This window comes from Prionailurus viverrinus, chromosome B2 (assembly GCF_022837055.1).
Source record: "Prionailurus viverrinus isolate Anna chromosome B2, UM_Priviv_1.0, whole genome shotgun sequence".
Lineage (NCBI taxonomy): Eukaryota > Metazoa > Chordata > Mammalia > Carnivora > Felidae > Prionailurus > Prionailurus viverrinus.
This window is the reverse complement of record NC_062565.1, coordinates 115,151,956-115,174,239: the sequence shown is the minus strand read 5'-3', so window position 1 is coordinate 115,174,239 and position 22,284 is coordinate 115,151,956. Positions and strand designations below refer to the sequence as shown.

At 37.7% G+C, this 22,284-nt stretch overlaps 1 protein-coding gene across 5 annotated transcripts; it reads right to left on the bottom strand.

Annotated features, from left to right (window-relative positions):
• Positions 1–694: 694 nt before the first annotated feature.
• On the bottom strand, positions 695–21,783 carry RNF146 (ring finger protein 146). 5 transcript variants are annotated; one of them, XM_047859375.1, is made up of 3 exons: positions 21,687–21,783; positions 11,088–11,195; positions 695–2,418 (listed from the first exon to the last, which is right to left on the bottom strand). In XM_047859375.1, coding segments are annotated over exons 2-3 (1,071 nt in total). In that variant the 5' UTR covers positions 11,090–11,195; positions 21,687–21,783; the 3' UTR covers positions 695–1,349. The 5 variants fall into 5 exon arrangements, with proteins under 5 accessions (XP_047715331.1, XP_047715333.1, XP_047715335.1 ...); XM_047859377.1 differs by having other exon boundaries at positions 11,088–11,190; XM_047859379.1 differs by lacking the exon at positions 21,687–21,783 and adding an exon at positions 21,517–21,647.
• Between the last annotated feature and the right edge of the window lie 501 nt (positions 21,784–22,284).

Sequence of the window (22,284 nt, the reverse complement as noted above, 5' to 3'; positions counted from 1 at the left end):
TTTAGAACTAGCTCTATTTTGAAAGTACACTTAGTAAAAATGCACAGCTCAAACTGTTATGATCTCAATGACACAGGCTTTAAAAGTAAGTCAAAGAATGAAGTCCCAGTTCTAACCTATCACAGCAAGGGATAAAAGATAATTTCAAAGTAGTGGCAGTTTTTATTTGCTCTTGTAACATTCAATTCATACTTGAAAAACATATTAAAAGTAACGTGCATAGGCTTCAACATGATACTACTGTTTTGAGTTAAAACACTAAAACTCACACTACCTTTTTTCAGAACCAAATTCCGGACTTCCAAGTTAACCCAGGACTTCCTATCTTGCCATAGAGTCTACATTTTGTGTGAAGTGAATTTGTGTCTACTAATGCTGTTTACAAATAATACAATTTAATCCATTAGTGTCAGGCCACTAATGAAGACTGGCAAGGAAAATCTAGTATGGTCTCCACTACCAGTTATGTAAGAAATTTAAGTCTCACGGGCTGTAGATTTAATTCCATACACACTTATACCGTGCAATTGTTTATAGATTCTGTTTATTCTTTATGAATAAATCAAACTTCAAGCAGGTGACTAAGCTAAATACCACCACTCCAAACCATCACCTGTTTATTAACCTTTGGCCACTAATGTCAAAATGTTTTCATCCTCTTTCCAGACTCAAACAACAGACAAATTATTTTTGATAAACTCTAGTATTTATTAAATTATAAATTCTGTAATCAAAAAGAAAAATGCAGATCAAGAGGAGCCTCAAACTACAAGGACTAGACAGCAAAGCCTATGGGAAACGCCATGAAGTATGTTACAAGATTCTGAAACATAAGTTATTAACTGTTTTCTTTACATTTCCATTTCAGTAACTTTACTATTTAATAGTTGTTATTCATCTATTTTAAAATTTCAAATTCACATCTATTTTCATATTAATTAAGCTTCCTGTTCATACTGATACCAGACATCTCATAGGTGCCAAATTTTAGTAATGGTTTTACGTCAATCCATGCAGGAAAATAAGACACAATGCAAGAATAAGATGAGGACTGTTAATGCACAGATAATACACACACACTGGCCAAAAGAACTGAAGAAATTTTAAAAACCTATAAAACAGACCTCAAAAAAACTGGGTTATTACTAAACAACTCTCAACTATTAACGCCCGAGTTCCTTATATTAAATAAATTCCTCAACAGAGACATGTTAAACATTTTTATTACAGGTCTGTCCTCCCCATACCCCTTCCCACCCCAACTCCCAAAATGCACTACTAGGGATGAGTATAATGTTATGTGGGCATAAATTTACAGATAACCATTTTAACCTTGAAGAGTTTTTTATTTAAACTTCAGTTACTGTGCACTGTCCATCAGGCCTTCTAGATCTGACACCAGCACTCACTGTTCCACCCCCTGCTACTGACAGATCAGTTCCTGATCGATCAGATACTGTCTGGTTTGCATTAGGAACCAAAAGTCTCTGTTGGGTCAAGGAGTGTTGTGCAACAAGCGCAGATACATCCTCACTATCACTACTGGCATCTGATTCAGTTTCTTCAATGGAGGTATCTGGTGCTGGTACCCTGCCTGAAGATGGTGATTCATGATCTTCTTCTCCTTCCCCCCTATGACTCCTTTCAGCTATGCTGTCTCCACTGAGTTGTAAATGAGCAAAAGAGTCTTCCAGAGAAGTGCTTGCATCAGGGGATGGTGTTGCAGGGCTTGTTAACTGACCATCTACTGATGTTAGGGGCCTTACAGAAGACACTAGAGGCTGAACAGAAGCTCCACTCTGTGCTGATAGACTGTCCGCTCCATCTGCAGAGCTCTCTCTCGCTAGGTTTACAGTATTAGCGTCACAGTCCAGCCTAAGTCCGGCTACTCCCTTCTTTGGTATATCTATTATATCCCGCTTAATCTTCCTGCGACGTCCATGTTCATTTCTCCTGTATTGAACCATATTTTCAAGATCAGCAACATACAGAAACCCGGCAATTAACATTTCAGTGCTCTTTTTACCTTTGGAAAAAGCATCTTCCAACTCTCTACTAGTGCGCTCATCATACTGCCACCACCCATTTCTTCCTTCATAATACCATGCATATTCACCATTTCCTCTACTCGCTGCCTTGAGTTCTTCTGGTGACAATAAGGTTGGCTTGTCAAGGAAATCTTCAGGAATTTCTTGTCGACAGAGGGCACATCGCTTTCCAAGCCATGAAGCTCCCTTTACGCACAGATAGCAGAAAACATGCTTACAAGGCAGACTGACTGGGTGAACACATGTTTGCAGACAAATGGCACATTCAGGGACAGTTAGAGAAGGTGCAGTATTAGAACAGGACTCATTCGCTTTCCTGTTCGTAGGAAGCATGTTTATTGAGTGATCAATTTCACCACAGCCAGCCATCCTAAGAAAATGAGAGAAAATACATGTGATATTAAAACTGTGTTTCAACTCTTCTAATATTGTAATTCAACAATTCAGAAAAACACTTATTAAACACCTACTGTATATGTGTACTACACACCAGACAATGAGGAACAAAATAAAAGAGAAAAAATCTAACGTGTAGAAAAAAACTTTTTGATTTTGTTAGGTCATTAATTTTTACACTGGCGGGGGGGGGGGGCAAAGGGGCACACAAGTAAATGTTAAGCCAAAAATAAATACAACCAAAGTATAGATTTTAAATAAATATACCATTTATATTCAGTCACAGAACTTATGAGATATAAGTAAATGCAAAGATTTAAAAATGTAAATTCCATTCTAGACTGACTTTTCCAATCAGTGTAGAAAGCACAGAGAAAGTGGCTAAAAGTAATTTAGATTACAATTACAGATGGTGACAATTTTGTAGCCCTTTACAATATTACTAAGTGGTAGTTGCAAATGCTGCCATATATTAACATACTTTGGTACCTGACAAGTAGACCATATGAAATTAAGATGAAATCCTAGAACTTCTCTACTCCTGCTGTATATTTAAAAACACTGGTAAACCAGTCATTTCATTTCCCCTCCATGAAGCACTCTTCTTGTGATGGCCTTTCCTTGTTGCCTTTTTCTAAACCATATGCTCTTGCTTACTTGTTCAAGATGATCTCATCTACACCCATGGCTTCAACAGTTACTTATAAACAAATGACTCAGTAATTGGTATCACCAGCCCAGGTCTCCTTTCAGCCCTAGATCTAGATTTCTAATTGTCTATTTTAGAATTCTTCCTGGATGTTTTGAGGGCAAAAAATGCCTGAACACATGATCTGTTCCTTGCTTATTTACTCCCTAAAAGCTCCCCACTCCTGATGACACCATTATTCATCTGCTTTTTTAAGCCAGAAATTCACCATTCAAACTGCCCTTCGCCACGTCTTCTCATCCAAAACATCAGCAGGTCTTATCAATTTTATCCTGAGCATCTCCTGAATCCATCTACTATACATTTCTACCCTTCCCTCGCCACCCAGTAAACACTGTTTATGAAATTACTGAATATGCCTTGTAATTGGTCCAGCCTTACCTCTTTTGCTTAAAAAGCTGATTTTAGGATAAAGACCAGGATCTATGTGCAGTGGTCCCCACCCCACCACCAGCCTCATATATTAAACTTCTCCTTGATCAAGCTTCTAGCCACAATGGCTACTCCCTCCAATAAAAGGTTTTTTTCTCTGTATGAACATTTCTTCACTTCCTGCCTCCCATATCCCCCATGGACCAACTACTACTCATCTTATAGCCCTCCTGAGAAACCCTCCATGACTAGGTCAAATCACCCTATTTCTTTTTAACTGCTTACTAGCATGTATATCTCATTCCTAGTGCTTATCAGAATTGCAATGTTATGTTTATGTATGTGACTATTTTGTTAATGTCAGTCTTTCCCATAAGCAGGTGGGCTTTTTAAGGGCAGGAAACAGGTCACTGTTGGCTCGTCTCTGTATTCTCATACAAGACCAGGCAGATAGAGAACACTCAAATATTAGCTAAGGAAATGAATAGGTTTTTCAAAGAAGAATATAATACACCATATTATAAAACATGTTTTTGGGTTTTATTTTACTTTAAATAACATTAAGTTAAACCATCTGATTGGTAAACTTTTTTTTAAAGCATTTATTTGTGTATACCTCGGGAATGTATAAAAATTCTGTTAGTACACTTAAAGATCAGCCCTATAATGAAAAATTGCAGATGGCCAAGGGAGAAAGGATAACTTGAATTAAGGCAACTGTTATACAATGAAACCAACCTAGATAAGAACTCTAAAAACCTGAGTCTCCCTCTCCCTTATTTTGTACTCTTCAGCACTCAGTTAAACCCACAGTCTAAATTTCCTTACCTACAAATCAGTTTATAAAAATTAGGTGAGAATAGCTAAAAAAAAAACTCCAAAAAGACCCCACAAAACACTTTACTAAGTGTTCACTAAAGCTTCATTCACTAAAGCTCCACAAATGTTAAAGCCAAGAGAAAACGACTTGAATATTGTTGTCCTAAAGCAGGAGAGGGGGAAAAAAGGGACATTTTTCAAACTGGATGTATAGGGCTTAAATACTGACATAAAATTTGTTAATTTCTGCCTTATTCAGATGAGCATTTATTTAAAAACTATTATAGTCCATTTATAATGCTGAGTATTTGATGGATCTAAAGAAACACACCTACTTTGTTAAATAAAAAACGTTAATGCAAGCAAGCAATAATCACAATATGGCCTAATTCTTGCAGTAAAGTGTTAGATACTTATTAAAAGTAATAATGAGAGGCAGATCAGAAGATGGATATAGGCCAGAAAGTTTGGAGTGCAGAGCAGTGGAAAAGATTAAAGGCAGACATGTGCACAACACCGAGTCAAATAAGCAACTGAAGCGTAAAATGAAGCTGTAAAAGTAATCAGAAGCCAAACATGAAAATCTTTTTGTGCCCTGCTAAGGAAACATCTGATTTTATTTTATCCCATGGTACTAGGAAACCATAGATATTTCAAAGAGGAGAGAAAATGATAGAGGGAGTAGACCAGTAGTTAGTAAACAGAAATAGAGGTAAAAGATCTCACAGTGATTGGCAACCATTAATTAACTGCTGCTTAAAATGAGTGACAATCTCTACCATTTGATTCTGTGTTTTAAACAAGGAATATTTCAAATTTTATCACCATATGGATCTATGCTTTTTTCCAAAATCAAGCATTCAAAAAAGGGCACAGTGGTTACAAGAGTAGTCATTAAAAATGTTTATGCTCATCAAAACTTCAAAAACAATGCTCTTAGACTTTCATCACATCCTATCTGTCCAACAATCCATTCTCTTACTGCTTTTCTGTGTCCTTGGTTCCTCAATAGGCAAGGTTCAAAATGACAGCAAGTTGTTGAAAAGACTGTACTTAAATAGAAAAGGAAGCAACACATAAGCTCAATAGAAAGAAATGATCACTATGAAATATCTGATTTCCAAACTTTGTTTCAACTTTAATTACATTTCCAATCAACTCCTTTACCAGAACTCTAGTCACATAAAGTACAACTTTTTCCCAACCTATGGTAAGTTCTACCAAATATGAACTCTTCATATGTGTTAGGCACTTATAGAAGCTTCAAAGTATTTTGAGATAAACTCTCACCTTCAAAGACCTTGTAACTTAACAATCTAAACTGTAAGTGAAAGCTCCTGCTTCTCAACTGGTCAATTAATGCTCCTCACCTATTTCCCCTAAAAAGAACTGACTGTGCATACCACATCTTGTTAGGCTCTCCACAACTCATATGTATTTCTTAAATACAAAATATCTTAGTACTTCCCAAAGTAGTGAGAGACAGAGTACCACATATTTCAATTACATTTGGCAAAAGAATGAGAATACTTTTATCTGCTCCAGGTAACCTTACACTTTGGTAAGAGTCTATGTACATTAGTTTCAATTCTACCAAATATAACCTGCACCTAATGTACCTGTAAGAGGTTTTTAAAAAATCATACTCACGCTATGCTTCTGAATCTTCAGCTTTCTCCTTAGTAAAACGGGGATAATTCATGTTCAATTCAAAATTATTGTAAAGTGAATACATTAAATGAAAGCATAAAACTGTATTTGAAAACCTCTTTTAATTCATCAGGTCCTATTGCTACACTTAACTTTTTGGTAACAAAAACAATTAAAATTAGCTACAGAATGGAAGAACAAATAATATGTATCTTCTTACATCCCTTTCAATTTAGGTTAAAGAAATTAGTTGTCAGTGAAATTCTTTTTTTAAATTTTTAAATGTTTATTTGAGACAGAGAAAGAGGGGGGAGGGAGGGGGGAGGGGGAAAGAGGGGGGAGAGAGGGAGAGAGAGAGAGTGTATGAGTGATGGAGGGGCGGAGAGAGAGGGAGACACAGAATCCAAAGCAGGCTCCAGGCTCTCAGCTGTCAGCACAGAGCCCAATATGGGGCTCGAACTCACGAACTGTGAGATCGTGAACTGAGCCAAAGTCAGACACTTAACTGACTGAGCCACCCAGGCGCCCTAGTTGTCAATGAAATTCTTGAATTTTTTTTTTATATTTCCATATTTATTTAAAGCCTCATTAAGAAAAAGAAAACAGGGGTGTCTGGGTGGCTCAGTCAGTTGAGCGTCTGACTCTTGATTTTGGCTCTAGGTTATGAACTCATGGTTCATGGGAGCAAGTCCAGTGTCAGGCTTGGGTTCTGTAAGATTCTCTCTCCTTCTGCTCATCTCCTGCTCATGCACACACAGGCTTTCTCTCAAAACAAACAAAAACAAAAACAAAACAAAAAACCCCCCAAAACCCAAAAACCCAACAAAAAAGAAAGTCATCCATCCATTTTGATTCTATTCATAAGACAAAATGGAGAAATGGGCTAATACTCATCACTACTTAGGGAAAAAAAAGTATATATTCTTGAAGACATGAAAATGAATGAACACCCAAATTAAACTTGTAGGGAGAGCAGACAGAAGGGCCAACCACAGAACCTTGGAGTATTTCAGTATTTACAAGTGAGGCAAAAGAGCCTGCAAAAGATGTTAAGAAATGTCAGAGAGGGGCGCCTGGGTGGCGCAGTCGGTTAAGCGTCCGACTTCAGCCAGGTCACGATCTCACGGTCCGTGAGTTCAAGCCCCGCGTCGGGCTCTGGGCTGATGGCTCAGAGCCTGGAGCCTGTTTCCGATTCTGTGTCTCCCTCTCTCTCTGCCCCTCCCCCGTTCATGCTCTGTCTCTCTCTGTCTCAAAAATAAATAAACGTTGAAAAAAAATTTAAAAAAAAAAAAAAAAAAAAAAAAAAAAAAAAGAAATGTCAGAGAGAGATGGGGAATAAAGAGACCACCACCACCACCAAAGCCACAAGGGAAACACTTGCCTAAAACAAGGGTCAACCAAGGAGAGGACTTAAAAAAAGTTAACTATTAAACTCATGGCATATTTCTACTTTTATAGTGAAATGTATGGTGCAAAAGTTGTGAGTACCACACACAATTAGCTATTTTGATTTCCCAGAGACTATCAAGCCTCCTATCAATAATTTTTTACTCAGTCAAAACAACTTTATTTCCCCTATTCCCAAAGACTGTAGACAACTTTCTCCAATCTCTTAAGAAATGTCCCAGATTCCTTTATCATTAAGAAATTAGGTAAGAGTGAATCCTTACAGTTTATCTTTATCTTCACTCTACCTTGTCATCATTCCTCTTGGCTCAGATTGGGGTATAGTTAGTTGTTTTCAAAGTTGACTCCTCAACTTCTGTTAATACCATCCCAATTCCCTCAAGATTTTGGTTAATATTCTCTATCCTTAAATTTCAAAATCAACTACCATGCTTTTAGTCTAATGGTCCCTTTTGGTCTCAATGTATTTGATTCCATTGCACTGAACGATAATGACCAGCAATATTTTTCTAAAACTTTATACTATTCATTTCCTTGATGGTACTCTCTCCCAATTCTCCTTTCTGTTTCATTGTTTTCTATCTTCTCCAGCTGCCCTTAAGTACCAGTATTCTTCACAAAGGTTCTATGGGTGGCCCCATTTCCCCATTGCATTCTATGTCTAGACAATCTACTTAAGATTTCAAAATTATAGATATACCACCATGATTCTCAAAATCTAATACCCAGAACCATTCCAACTATATTCCAATCTGTATTCAAAAATCTACCTCAATATTCTCCAAGGACCTGATATCAAACATGACTAAAACCAAAGTTATCTGTTCACCTAAACCTGCGTCCTTGTCCTTTGTTTTCGATCTTGGACAAAACTTAGATCCATCCTCAATGCTCCCTTATTCCTTGGCTACTTCACTTCTCCATGACAGAAACTTATTTAGAATGCGTCCCCTTCAAAAGCAAACTGGTGCAACTACTCTGGGGAACAGTATGGAGGTTTCTCAAAAAACTAAAAATAGAACTGCCCTACAATCCACCAATTGTACTAGGTGTTTACACAAAGTATACAAAAATACAGATTTGAAGGAATACATGCACCACAGTGCTTACAGCAGCATTATCAACCATAGCCAAACTACTGAAAGCCCAAATGTCCATCAACTGATGAAAAGATAAAGATGTGGTGTACATATACATACAATGGAGTATTACCCAGCCATCAAAAAGAATGACATCTTGCCATTTGCAATGACATGGTTGGAGCTAGAATGTATTATGCTAAGTGATGTAAGTCAATCGGAGAAAGACGTACCATATGATTTCACTCCTGTGTGGAATTTAAGTAAACAAAACAGATGAACATATGGAAAAGTAGGGGGAGAGAAGAGACGGACACAAACCACAAGAGACTCAACGATAGAGAACAAACTGAGGGAGGCAGGTGGAGATGGACTAGATGGGTGATGGGTATTAAGGAGGGCCCTTGTGGTGATGAGCACTGGGCGCTGTATGTAAGGGATGAATCTATTCCTGAAAACAACATTGCACTGTATATTAAAAAAAAAAAAAAAAAAAAAAGTGTCCCCTTCATTCCCAAAGCCTATAACCCTAATTCTGGCCTCTTGGACACACGCTTGTACAAAATATTAACCTTTCAAGTGGTCTCTCAGACTTCAATCCTTTCTCCTTATCTTTTCTCAGTTCAACCATGTCAAATTAGTTTTCTTTCCAATCTTCAATAGTTTTCTACTGCCTACATAATCAAATCCAAATTCCTAAGCACTGGCTTCCAAATACACTGACATAATCTTTAGAGTAAAACAGACTTAGTTAAAATCCTGGCTCCGTCATTTCTTCTCACTACACTAACCTAGAAGAGCATATCTCAAACTCTTCCGTGAAAGTAAGAATTAGCTGGTGAGTTTGTACAGATTTGAGTTAAAGCCTAAAAATCTGTGTGTTTAACAAGTGCTCCAGGAGATAATTCTCAGAGAAATTTGGAAAATGCCAAGCCATGGCAAATGACTTCTCTCTAATTCTACGTCTTCACCAGTAAATGAGCTACTACCATTTTTCATAATGATTAAATCTAATAATCCAAGTAAAATACCCAATAAGCGCCTAGCAAAATAGTAGGGACTAAATAAACATTCACTCCCTTTACTAACTTTGAAGTCTCTTTCTCCCCACCCCACCCCACTTTGCCACACAGGATTGCTTCCTGACTCTCCTAAGATGCCCTGATATTTGGGCAACTGTGCCCCTCCCTCATTCCCTTGGCTTGAAAAATACTTCCTAATTTTCTCAGCTTGTTAAAATTCTATTTATTCTTTAAGACCAAGCCAAAAGTTCTTTTGCTTACTCTGAGCCCTTCAGGTGGACTAAATCCTCTAAGTTCCAAAAGCATTTTATTGTTACCTCAATATGGCATTTTTCTCACTGTTTAATTAATAATTATAAATTATAATTAATAATTATAAAATTATGTCTCACTCATTAGACCATAGTCTAGTTCCTTGATGGCCAGCACCTACAATATTTGACCTACAAGATTAAAAAATATTATATGTATATAGACAGATAACATATAAACAGGATTAAATAAAAAATATAAAAAGATATAGAAGACAAGCAAACATTTCTAATAAATCTTTATAAATGAACAATCTCTTGCAATATTAGTACATGATGCCTAATGTCACACGATCACAACTGAGCCAATAGTTCTCTCTCACTGCAGGATTGTGGGTGATCATCTCCCATGCTTGGTCCCAGGCTGTGGTGTTTGGCAGAAGTAAGTGATTTTACAAAACATTAGAAGGTGCCCACAACTAGCACTAGTGTATTTTTTGTCACTTCAAAGCATCTATGGACAGTCCTTTTGCTTTTCCATACAAGAGTAAGCTTAGGAATGCTTTGCCTCATTCTAGGTCAGGCTGCCTGCAGATATAGACCCTTTCCTCTGCTGCCTTATTGCCAGTTACATTAAACACAGTATATGACAAGAGTGTATTAATACTGTACTGTAAAAAAGATTCCACTGAGCCAATAGATAGCAGTGATTCCATCAGTGACAGTGAAAGTCATCCTACACAATAACCCTCCTCTCTCTTGTCTCTCTCACACCAGACATGGAAGTTTTCAAAGGTAAGTGCAGGTTAATTTATTTTTCTTTATATTTTGTATTTTATTATTTTGTATTATATTACAGTATTGTGATCATTTTTATATGAATATTTTTGGCTTGTGGAACCAATCATCTTGAGTTTCCATTATTTCTTATGGGGAAATTCGCTTTGATATACAAGTGCTTTGGATTACAAACACGTTTCCAGAACAAATTATGCTCGCAAACCAAGGTTTTATACTGTACTATGTAAAGAAGAAGTAGAACCTAAAAGACCTGGAGATCTTTCCAAATTTTTTAGCATTCTATAAGCAAATTCTTTTGTCTTCAGTTTCATTCACTTTTACAGAAATTTTTCCTGATGAGATTTCTGGATATCTACATTAGCAATAATTTAATGAGAAAAAAATTGTTACCTCAATAAAATATCTAAAAGTCAATACAAAATGCTCTTTTTTTTAATAATTAGAACTAAATATGACATATACTTGGCTTAGTGCATTTTATTAGTCCATTTAATTTACTGCATCCTTGGGAAAAACCACGATGCCACACTTACATTTCTATTACAGATCCCACAGTTGTCTGTCACAAAAATAAAAGACCATCTTCACCAGCAGTCAAACAGTTTGCAGTATTTTCTCTTCCACTGTGGGTTCATTCTGTGCTGCAAAAGAAATTATTTCATCAACTTCTATAAAGATTAAGATCAATAAAATTAGTCACTTACATATGATCCTTTCATTTAACAAAATTCAGTGGCAAATCTTATCTTAAAAATGAAAAAATTTCGGGGCGCCTGGGTGGCTCAGTCGGTTAAGCGTCCGACTTCGGCTCAGGTCATGATCTCACAGTCTGTGGGTTCAAGCCCCGCATCGGGCTCTGTGCTGACAGCTCAGAGCCTGGAGCCTGCTTCGATTCTGTGTCTCCCTCTCTCTCTGTCCCTCCCCTGCTCATGCTCTGTCTCTCTCTGTCGCAAAAATAAATAAAAACATAAAAAAAAATTGTTTAAAAAAAAAAAAATGAAAAAATTTCAAGACAAGGATGCCTGCTTTTACCACTGCTATTCAACACAGCATTGGAAGTGCTAGACAGAGCAATTAAGACCAGAAAAAGATATGCAAGGCAAACAAATTGTAAGGAAGAAGTAAAGTTATTTCTATTTGCAGAGACAGTAAAACTATTTCTATTTCCTATATAGAAAATTCCAAAGAATCCTCAAGAAAACTACTACTAGAGTTAATAAAAAATTTAGCAAAGCTGCAGGTTACAACTTCAATATACAAGTCAGCTGTGTTTCTGTATCTAGCAGTCAACAATCCAAAAAGGAAATCAAAAAAGCATTTTACAGAATGCTCAAGACTTCCATTTATAAGCATCTAAAAGAATAAAATGCCGAGGCATCAACTTAACCAAGGAGGGGAAAGATTTGTACACTGAAAACTACAAAACACTGCAGAAAGAAATTAAAGGAGAGCTAAATAAATGGAAAGACAACTATAACAGATTGGAAGATTGAAGATGACAATACTGCCCAAACTGATCTATAGATTCAAGATAATTCTTTTTTTTTAAATTTTTAAAAAATATTTAGTTTTGGGGCGGGGGGGGACGTGTGTGCAAGCCAGCAGGGGAGGTGCAGAGAGGGAGACACAGAATCGAAAGCAAGCTCCAGGCTCTTCTGAGCTGTTAGCACAGAGCCCAACGTGGGGCTTGAACTCACAGACTGTGAGATCATGACCTGAGCCAAAGTTGGACACTTAACTGACTGAGCCACCCAGGTGCCCAGAGATTCAACATAATTCTTATGGCAATTCGAACAGCCTTTTTTGCAGAAATGGAAAAGCCAATCCTCAAATTTATATGAAATTGTGAGAGGCCTAAAATAACCCAAAACAATCTTAAAAAAGAACAAAGTTGGAGAACTCACACATGCCAATTTCAAAACTTACTACAAAGCTAACAGTAACAAAGTCCATGTGGTATTGGCATAAGAACAAGGCAAATATACCAATAGAAGAGACAGTCCAGAACAAACTCATACTTCTATGGCTAATTGATTTTTAAAAAAAAAATTTTTTTTTAATGTTTATTTTTGAGAGAGACGGAGACAGAGAGATAAGAATGTGAACAGGGGAGGTGCAGAGAGAGAGGAAGACACAGAATCTGAAGCAGGCTCCAGGCTCTGAGCTGTCAGCACAGAGCCTGATGTGGGGCTCAAACTCAGACTGTGAGATCATGACCTGAGCTGAAGTCAGACCCTTAACTGACTGAGCTACCCAGGCACACCTATGCCTAACTGATTTTTAAAGAGGTGCCAAGTCCATTCAAGGGGGAAAGAATGGTCTCTTTAACACATGCTAGGACAAGTGATTTACCACATGCAAAAGAAGGAAGTTGGACCCCTACTTCACACCATATACACAAACTGACTCAAAATGGACCAATAATCTAAATATACGAGGTGAAACCATACAACCCTTAGAAGAAAATAGAGTGATATATATCTATGACCTGGGGTTTGATAATGGATTCCTAGATATGAATGACACCAAAAGCATGAGCAATAAAAAAAAACAGATACATAAATGAAAGATAAATTGTGGACTTCATCAAAATTAAAACTTTGGGGCATACAAGGACATTGTCAAGCAAGTTAAAATTCAACGTACAGAATGGGAGAGAATCTTTACAAATCATATACTGGTAAGGGTTTAATATCCACAATATATAAAAAAAATGCCTACAACTCAACAAAGAAAAAAATATTTTTAATGGACAAAAGACCTGAACAGACATTTCATCAAAGAAGATATTGAAATGGCCAATAAATACATGAAAAGATGCTCAGCATTAGTTATTAGGGAAATGTAAATCAAAACCACAAGTATTGCCACTTCACATGCATGAGGATGGCTACAAATTAAAAAAAAAAAGGAAATAAAAAACATTGGTGAGAATATGAAGAAACTGGAACCCTTGTACACTGTTGATGGGAATGGGAAATAGTGGAGCCACTGTGAAGTTTGCTGGTTCCTCAAAAAAGTTTTACCATATAACAGAATTACCATATAATTCAGCAATTCCACTCCCAGGTATATACCCCAAATAATTGAAAACAGGGACTGAAACACATACTTGTACACCAACGTTCACTGCAGAATTATTCACAAAAGTCAAAAGCTGGAAACAACCCAAGTGCCCAACAACAGAAGAATGGATAAACAAAATGTGGTACAAATACAATGGAATATTATTCAACTACAGAAAGAAATGAAGTTCTCATACATACTATAATATGGATAAGCCTTGAAAATATTATGTTAAGTGAAATAAGCCAGACACAAAAGGACAAATGCTGTGATTCCACTAACACGAAATATTGAAATTAGTCAGACACAGAAAGTAGAGAAGTTACCAGGGGCTACAAATGGGAGAGTTATTGCTTAATAGATACAGAATTTGTTTGAAATGACGACAAAGTTGTGGAAATATACAGTGGTCATGGTTGTACAGCACTGTAAATGTAATTAATGGCACTGACTTGTACACTTAAAAGTGTACTGACTTGTATACGTTATTTATATTTTACCACAATAAAAAAATTTTTAAAGGGAGACAAGTTCTATATGGACAAAAAAGTCCATATGGAATTTATTCCATAGCCATTGCCTTTTTCCAAGGAAGTCATGTGTGAAGAGACTAGGCCATCACATTAACCAGGACCTCCTGCTGCTTCTACGTATATCCAACTTTACAAACATTAAGCCAAACTTATGCAGGGAATCCAGAAGAAACAAACAAAACATCATCTCAGCTATTAATCCTCTTTCTTCTCATTTAGTAAGTGCTCATTCCACTTCACAATACCCAGTGCAGGAGGCACATCATACTACACAGAACTCAGAATCAAGTATATATGATGACGAAAGAGTTAGGTAAACCTCACAATAAAGAATTGAATTCTTTCAGTTCCATGGTTCCATGTGCCTTTCATAGTACAGAGGAGTCTAAGTGTTTGGAGACAAATATTTTTAATACATAGCCTTTAAATACAAGCCAGCTTGTCCCACCAAATGTTTAACAGAACAATAATCTTTTCAGAACCAGAGGATTTTCAACTGTTAAAAAAGAGTTCCTAAATTACCTGACTTTTTGTTTTACAGACTTTGGAAACTGAGTCTTTACATTAAATGGACTCCATTGTCCTGATCACCACTCCTACCCCCCAACCCTTTCACTTTACTTTCTAGGTGCCTACAACTTTCATGGCACCACAGGAGACTCCGTGTCTCTCTTGCAGGCTACTAAAAACAGAAACTGCCCATTTGCACACACAGGACAGGAAGAAACATTCTAACATTCTAACATCATCACTCTTAATGAAAACATTATCTCTTTGAAGTCTCTACCACTGACTATACAATACCCTAACAGCAGTTCTCCTTAACCTTTAAGGCACTGACTTAATTTTCACTGTTCATCATCCTCTTTGCCAGTAGACATGGAAGGGTTTAAGCCCAAGAATCCCATGTCAAGTGACAGTGATGCAGATAGTCCCTCGAATACAGGTAGAACAGTGAGAAACACTGTTCTGTTTTCAAATCCTAAAATCTTACATTCAATGAACTTCACCTCCTTGTCCCTCCAGCAACGAAGTATGATGTGTAACATCTGGAACTGGATGCCACCTAAACTGCTGCCTCTCTAAAATCTTAATCTCACTCTTGGATCACAAACTCACGTGTTCCCAGCTAACTTATGCTCTCATTCCCACACCTGTTCTTTAATTTCACAAGGACCTCCAGTTTCTTGCCAGCCTCCTTTTCTTTATCCAGGTGCCAGTCTCAATTCCTTTCCTGCCCATTCTGGAGCTCCACCATTTTAACTTATTAACAGAATCCTTGGCTCTCTCACATCTCTCATCTGCACATTCTCTACAAACCCCTTTTCTGAATGAATCTTAAAGTGACATCTCAGCTTCCATGCTTTAACCAACAAATGCTGACGGGAGGAAGAAAAACAGAAAATTCTTTTCCTCATCCTCTATCCAACTAACTGCACCAAATTCTGTCAACTTCTATCCCAAACACCTTCGGAATCCTCTACTCTCTTGCCATTGCTAGTGCCCTGGTTTAGACATATATCATCTCTTACTTGAACGACTGTTCAGCCTGATTATTTTGCTTCAGTAAAACCCCTCAAATGTATTCACTAAGCCTCTGAATGATATACTAAAAAGGCAAAATGGGCCTCCCATACACAAAACCCTATACTAGCTCTCCAGCCTATACCATAAAGGCAAAGCTCCTAAGAACAGCATTCAAAGGTTTTAATGACCTGAAACCTCAATCTCTCTCTAGTCTTCTCTCTCACCACCACTCTCACAGATTAATAATATAGTTACACCAAATTATTCGTATTTCTCTAAACCTCCCTTTGTAGTTGTGTACTTCCTCCTCTGGTATAATCTATCTCTTTTATAGCTTATGAATGCTACTACCATTTTTTCTGACTACGTCCCCAAAATGGTTCCCTCCACGATATTTTGTACATTCTTCTATTACCAAACTTATCATATATACACTGAAATTATTTGCTTTCGACTGTTCTATTAAACCATGAGCCCCCTGGGGCGCCTGGGTGGCGCAGTCGGTTAAGCGTCCGACTTCAGCCAGGTCACGATCTCGCGGTCCGTGAGTTCGAGCCCCGCGTCGGGCTCTGGGCTGATGGCTCAGAGCCTGGAGCCTGTTTCCCATTCTGTGTCTCCCTCTCTCTCTGCTCCTCCCCCATTCATGCTCTGTCTCTCTCTGTCCCAAAAATAAATAAACGTTGAAAAAAAAAATTAAAAAAAAAAAACAACAAAAAAACCATGAGCCCCCTAATGATAAAGACTGTTTTCTATCTCTGAATGGCTAGTAATCTGCCAATCAGTTTTTGTTGACTTGAAGTGATTATTTCTTGGATGAAGGAAAAACTTCCTAAAATAACCACTGAGAGAAATAAAATATTGAAAAACTAAATTAATTCACGTAACACAACATTTCAATTCTGTGAACAAGGCATCCAGCCACAAAAAATATAAAGATACCCAAGTTCTAATCATTTCTTTCAAGAACTTAAAACATAACACAGGGAAGTTACATTTACAAATTTAAGATTAGAATCATCTTTATATCTTTTGCCAAGCACACCGTTTACCTAGGCTTTGTTCACTGTCAATGAATCTCCAGAATGCAGATAAAAACCCAAGAATAAAACCGGTTTAAGTAAATCTTGCAAGCTACAGTGACTTTTCCAATTCCTATATCCCATGGATAATTTTCCAGGTGGACTCTAAATGGATAATAATGCTTGGGAGAAGGAAAATAAACTAAAATCTATGTAGTATTCTAGATCCTAGCTATGTAAACTGTGTTCCCAACCAACTATACTAGCATTTACCTGGGAGTCCCTTAAAATGAAAAATCTGGAGCCCCATTCCATACCTACAGAATCAGATCTCCAGGTGGCTCATATGCATACTAAAGTTCATGAAGCTCTAGATATCCTCAAAACAACTGTGAGATAGGACTATACACATTTTATACATGAGGAAACCCAAGCCCGTAAGGATTAATCCCAAATCACAAAGCTATCAATGCTGGGGAGCTGCAATTCATTCCCAAGGGTACCTTTAAAAAAATCTTTTCTTCAGTGTACTATATCTCAGAGAAAAGGTCTAGAATAGCATTAGATAATGCTGTTAGATAACAATATGATGCAAGCCACATTTGTGTGATTACAAATTTTCTATTAGCTACATTAAGGACAGAAAAAGGAAACAAGTAAAATTCATTTAAATAATATATTTTATTTAACTCAATATATTTAAAACATTACCATTTCCACATGTATTCAATATAAAGAAGTTATTCATGTGTTTTTTACATTGTTATGTGTGTGTATATTCTTTGTAATTTGGTGCATATTTTAAAATTCTAGCACAACTCAAACTAACCATGTATCTAGTGCTCAACAGCTCCATGGGGCTAGTGGGTACCATAACTAGGCAATGCCGATTTAGAATGTTTTGCTTTTTAACAATTTTTAAAAATACAAAACTGGCAATTTACTATCAGAATCGTTGAATAAAGAAAATAACTCCATATTAGTTTACCCACACCTCTGCTGGTACAGATAAAAAAGAAAACTGCATAGTTTGTTGTAATCAAAATTGACTGGTTTCAGTGACAATAATTCTGCCAAACTGATCCATCCACTATAACCTCAGAATTATAATGCCAAATGGGCACAACATACGGCACAGCATGTAATATTCAGAACAGTCATGTGTAGTAGTCCTCAGAAAACTTCTACATTTGAAACCAAAGACTTTTTTTAAATGAGGGGCGGGGGAGGATTTTACTTTCAGTTAAACATGTAAGATTGAATAGTGTAATTCTAACTATACGCCAGAATTAATTTGGCAAACATAAATAATTCAAACATACATAAATCTCACTGCAATGAATGATTTGTAAATTATATGCCAAACTCAATATAATTTATGAAGTACTACAGTAAAATTTACCACAGTATTCTAATATGCAAATACCAATTAGTTAATGGGTTAAGGTTCTTTCTCTAGGTGAAAATTTATACAGAAAAGAATTATTAGGAAGGAAACATAAAGAAAGAAAAGATTTGAAACTATGTTACATATTCCCATCTCTTAACAATTCTGGAAAAAAAAAAGGTGACACATTAAATTTAAAAATATGTAAGAATTTAGGATTGTCAGTGAATTTAAATTATTTACCCACTCAACCAGATAGTAAATAAGTATAACTGAAAATGAAGTAATACCATACTATTTATAATTTGTGACCACTCAACAAACTCACACTCCTTATTTGCATACGCGGTTATCTTCTCTGAAAATATTTTAGGATTACAATTCCATTTTCTCAAGTCAGTCACAAAGTCAAAAAAGCACATTTTTCCCCCACATAATAGATTCAAATAAATGACTGTCTTTTTAAATAACTAATCAAAGAAAAAGATAAGCACATTAACTGTATTTGGTATTTTAACCAAAGACTTGAAGACTTCCTGTATTTTTCCAATTACTAAGAGCTAATGTTTAAAAAAATATTTTTACTCCTTTTTATGCAAAATACACAAAACAGGAAATGTTCTATATAAAAGCTAACAGTGACAGAAAAAATACTTCAAACCTCCCAACTTTTGGTATACAAATTTAAAAAAAAAGCAAGGAAAAGCAAAAACCAGTAAAAGAAGGAATAGTGTGGAAATTTAGCAGCTACATCTTCATATTTAAGAGTCTCAAATTGAGAGAGGTAACTAAATGCCCTAATGTTTCCATTTTTAGCTTTCCCTCTCATCGGCCTGCTAAAACTGAGCTTACAGAAAGCACAGGTCATACTGGGAAACAAAAGTCTTCAGTCAAAACTCATTTCAACCAAATGGGGGCTAATACTTGACTCTACACTATTTTAAAGAATCATTTCCCTTAAGCACTTCCCTTAAAACATCTCTGTATGGCAACCTATGACCTTCACAATCTTCACAGTCAAGCATTCAATTTTTATATTCCTCCCCAACCAAATGTGAGCTTTGCATTTTAATTTAAACAAAACATGAAATATGAATGTGAACAAATATGTTCTTTTAATCTTATCAAACAGAAGCTTCATAGCCTGCAGCCATTTTGTAAATGAGAAAGGCACTGTCGCTAATTATACGTGTGACCTTGGTCAAGTCATAACTCCATTGTTTTAGTTATTTCACCCTAATCTTTTTTTTTTTTTGTAATTCTAAATAATTAACAGGCATTTAACGGGTTTTATTTTAATTAATCCAAAAGGTAATAAGCCACACTCAATAGTCCATAAATAAGCACAGGTGGCTGCAGTAGAATGTTAATAAAATGGTTTTCATACCCACAAAGATTATTCCTAATAATAACCTGTGTGCAGGTTCCTTAGACACAACCAGGTACCAAGCAGGGGGAATGAAAGAAGGGTCAGCACCCTCTGTTACTGACACTGGAAAAAAAAAATTCAAATATCCACCTGACAGTGTGTCAAGGCATTTCATGCTAGTCAAGTGCTAATACATAAAATAATATTCTCTAAATACATTAGTATTTGCAAAACAAACAAACAAACAAACATGGAATACAACCTTTTTCTTTTATACTCAGTCAAAAAATAATTTCTGGATCCTTTAAAAAAATCTTTCCTATTCTTCTGACCATTCAAATTGGTGGAAACTGAAACAAAATACCTTACCAGTTAATACTTGTCTCCTAAAAGAAAAAACACCATTTCCTTTTTCTTCCTTCTAATAATGACCAGCTATTTGGAAAGATAGTTTCCTTGGTTATTATAATCTACCAAGTTTTTAACAACCAGTAAATAACAAAAACCTTCAAATGTTTACTATTATTTTCATTTTGCCCACAACTAATATTGGCCCATTTGAAACATAAATTCTAAATCAAAGAGCAGGCTTAACAAAATGCTCCAGTTTAAGATACACAAGGCTAAAACAAACACATCCAAAATCTATTTCTAGTATGGCTTTCACTTTCCTGGTTTTCTCTTTAAAAAGAGAATTACTTGACCTGTTTTCATGTGTTTTTAGAAACTCGGACACTCAAGAAAATATTTGCTGGTCATGAAAACAGCAAAGCCAACATTACAAGTCCTGTTATTTCTGCGAGTCATTTTCTTCAGGTGTCCTATATTCCACGTCTTTTTAAGAGTCTAAATATAGATTCATTTGCTCAAAAGACAAAAAATCCTAACTCCTCCAATTTCTGTAATTATACACTGCTTTCAATGCCAACGTTATACTTTCACATCCTATTTAAAAAGTATACACACTGGAGGGGAAGGAGTGCGCGATGCACCTGAAATGTCAAGCTACAAAGACAACGCTTTTTCTATCATTTCTTGGCTTTCTTCTTCCGTCAATTCCACCCTGTTCCAATACTACAAAAATATTATTTAAACAAAATGTAAGTACTTTCGAAAGTTGAAGACTGTCACTAAAATGGCACGCAGGGAAGGGAAAAAAAAACATATACGAAATGGTTAACAAGAGAAAGCTTTAGTTGCCAAAATGTATGTGTAAACTGAAAACAATTTTGCAACCTTCTCTAGACGCCTACGGCAAATAAAATAGCGACAACAATGGAAGACCCCTACTCTTAGACGGGTTGGGGGATAGAGAGAGAACTCGCACCCACCAACCAGAACAAAGCCAACAGCCTCCGCTTTTAAGATGCCCTGAGGTTTTCTGTTGTTGTTGTTGTTATTGTTGTTGTTATTGTTTTGGCTTCACGGGTATCAAGAGATATCTTCATTGTTCTGATGCTTTAATAACCATCAAAACAACGAAAACTATGCAGCGCTGGGTTTAACCAAGGCAAGGTGGAGGGAATGCTCTTCCTATTAGGCAAGACCCAGACACTGAGCAGGAGGAGGAGAGAGGGAAGAGAAGGAAGCCGCAAAACACACTCCGGAAAAAGACAAAATGCAGGGACTCTACGCCCTGGCTGCGATCTGACCCAGGGCCAGGGTAGAGGCCTCCACACGGGAAACAGGGAGCAGGAAACCCTTCAAACCATCGCCGCCCCTAAATCTTGAGGCCAAAAGGTCCCCCCGTAGAGGCCTGACACCACCGCCAAGGGGAGAGAAGAGAAACCTGGCTGCCACCAAAGGCGGAGAAGAGGACCCCGGCGGAAGAGGCTGCGCAGTAATGGCCGCTGCTCCGCCTCTCGCACCCGGACCGTGACCAGCTCTGGGCCGTCGCCCTGGGCAGGGGCTGCGACGGCCGCGGACTACGCAGCGCCCGTCACAGTCTTCTTGCCTGTGACAGCAGCCAAGGTGGGGGCGGCGGGAAAGGCTGAACTGCTCCATCCCGCCTGGGTGCAGAGACCCGCGGCCGCGCTGGCCCAAGGGCGTCCACCTACGTACCGGCCCCTGACCCCGCCGCCGCCGCCCCTCTCAGGCCCGGAGCGAAGGGCCGACCCGGACAGCGTCGCGGCTGGAGGTGACGCCGCAAGCCTTTATGCCTTTCCTCGGGTTAGGATCCCGGAATGGCTGACTTTCACCCTTCCCCGCCAGGACTTCACCCCGACTCCCACCTCTCTAGCCACAACCACGGCCGTCTCGCAGTCTTTTCTCTTCGGCCTCGGAGCCCGCAGCGGCCGGGAACGCGCGCGGCTGTCACGTGACCTCCCGTCGCGTCGCGGGGGCGGGGCCGCGCGGGGCGGAAGTAGAGCCTTGCACCGGGGAGCCTGTGTCAATCCCCTCTGCGTCCTGTTTCCCCACGACTCAACCGTGGAGCGAGCTTACATACCTGCTTTTTCTTGCCTTTGGAGACCTGTAGTTTCACTGCCCTGGCCGTTCTAACTGCTTTGTATTGTACTTTACTTGTAATTAGGTGCTGAAGATTGAAAGAATGCAGGCCCACGAGTTTGGCGCCGAGGAAGTAAGACGCATGTAGGACCAGCAGGTGGTGCTTTTCTGAAACCCCCGCTGCAAGATCCAGAAAAAGCGGTTGAGCGCCCAGCTGGATTTGGGGGTACAGAGTATTTGGCAAAGTACTACTTGTTCTCTTAACAATAACAACAACAAAAAGGGCCTTCTAAGATGTTCTATTTTATTCACCATCTGAAGGGTTGAGCAATTTAATCAGAAAAAAATAGATCTTAATTTCCTTTTGGACCCACTTTTCTTAGA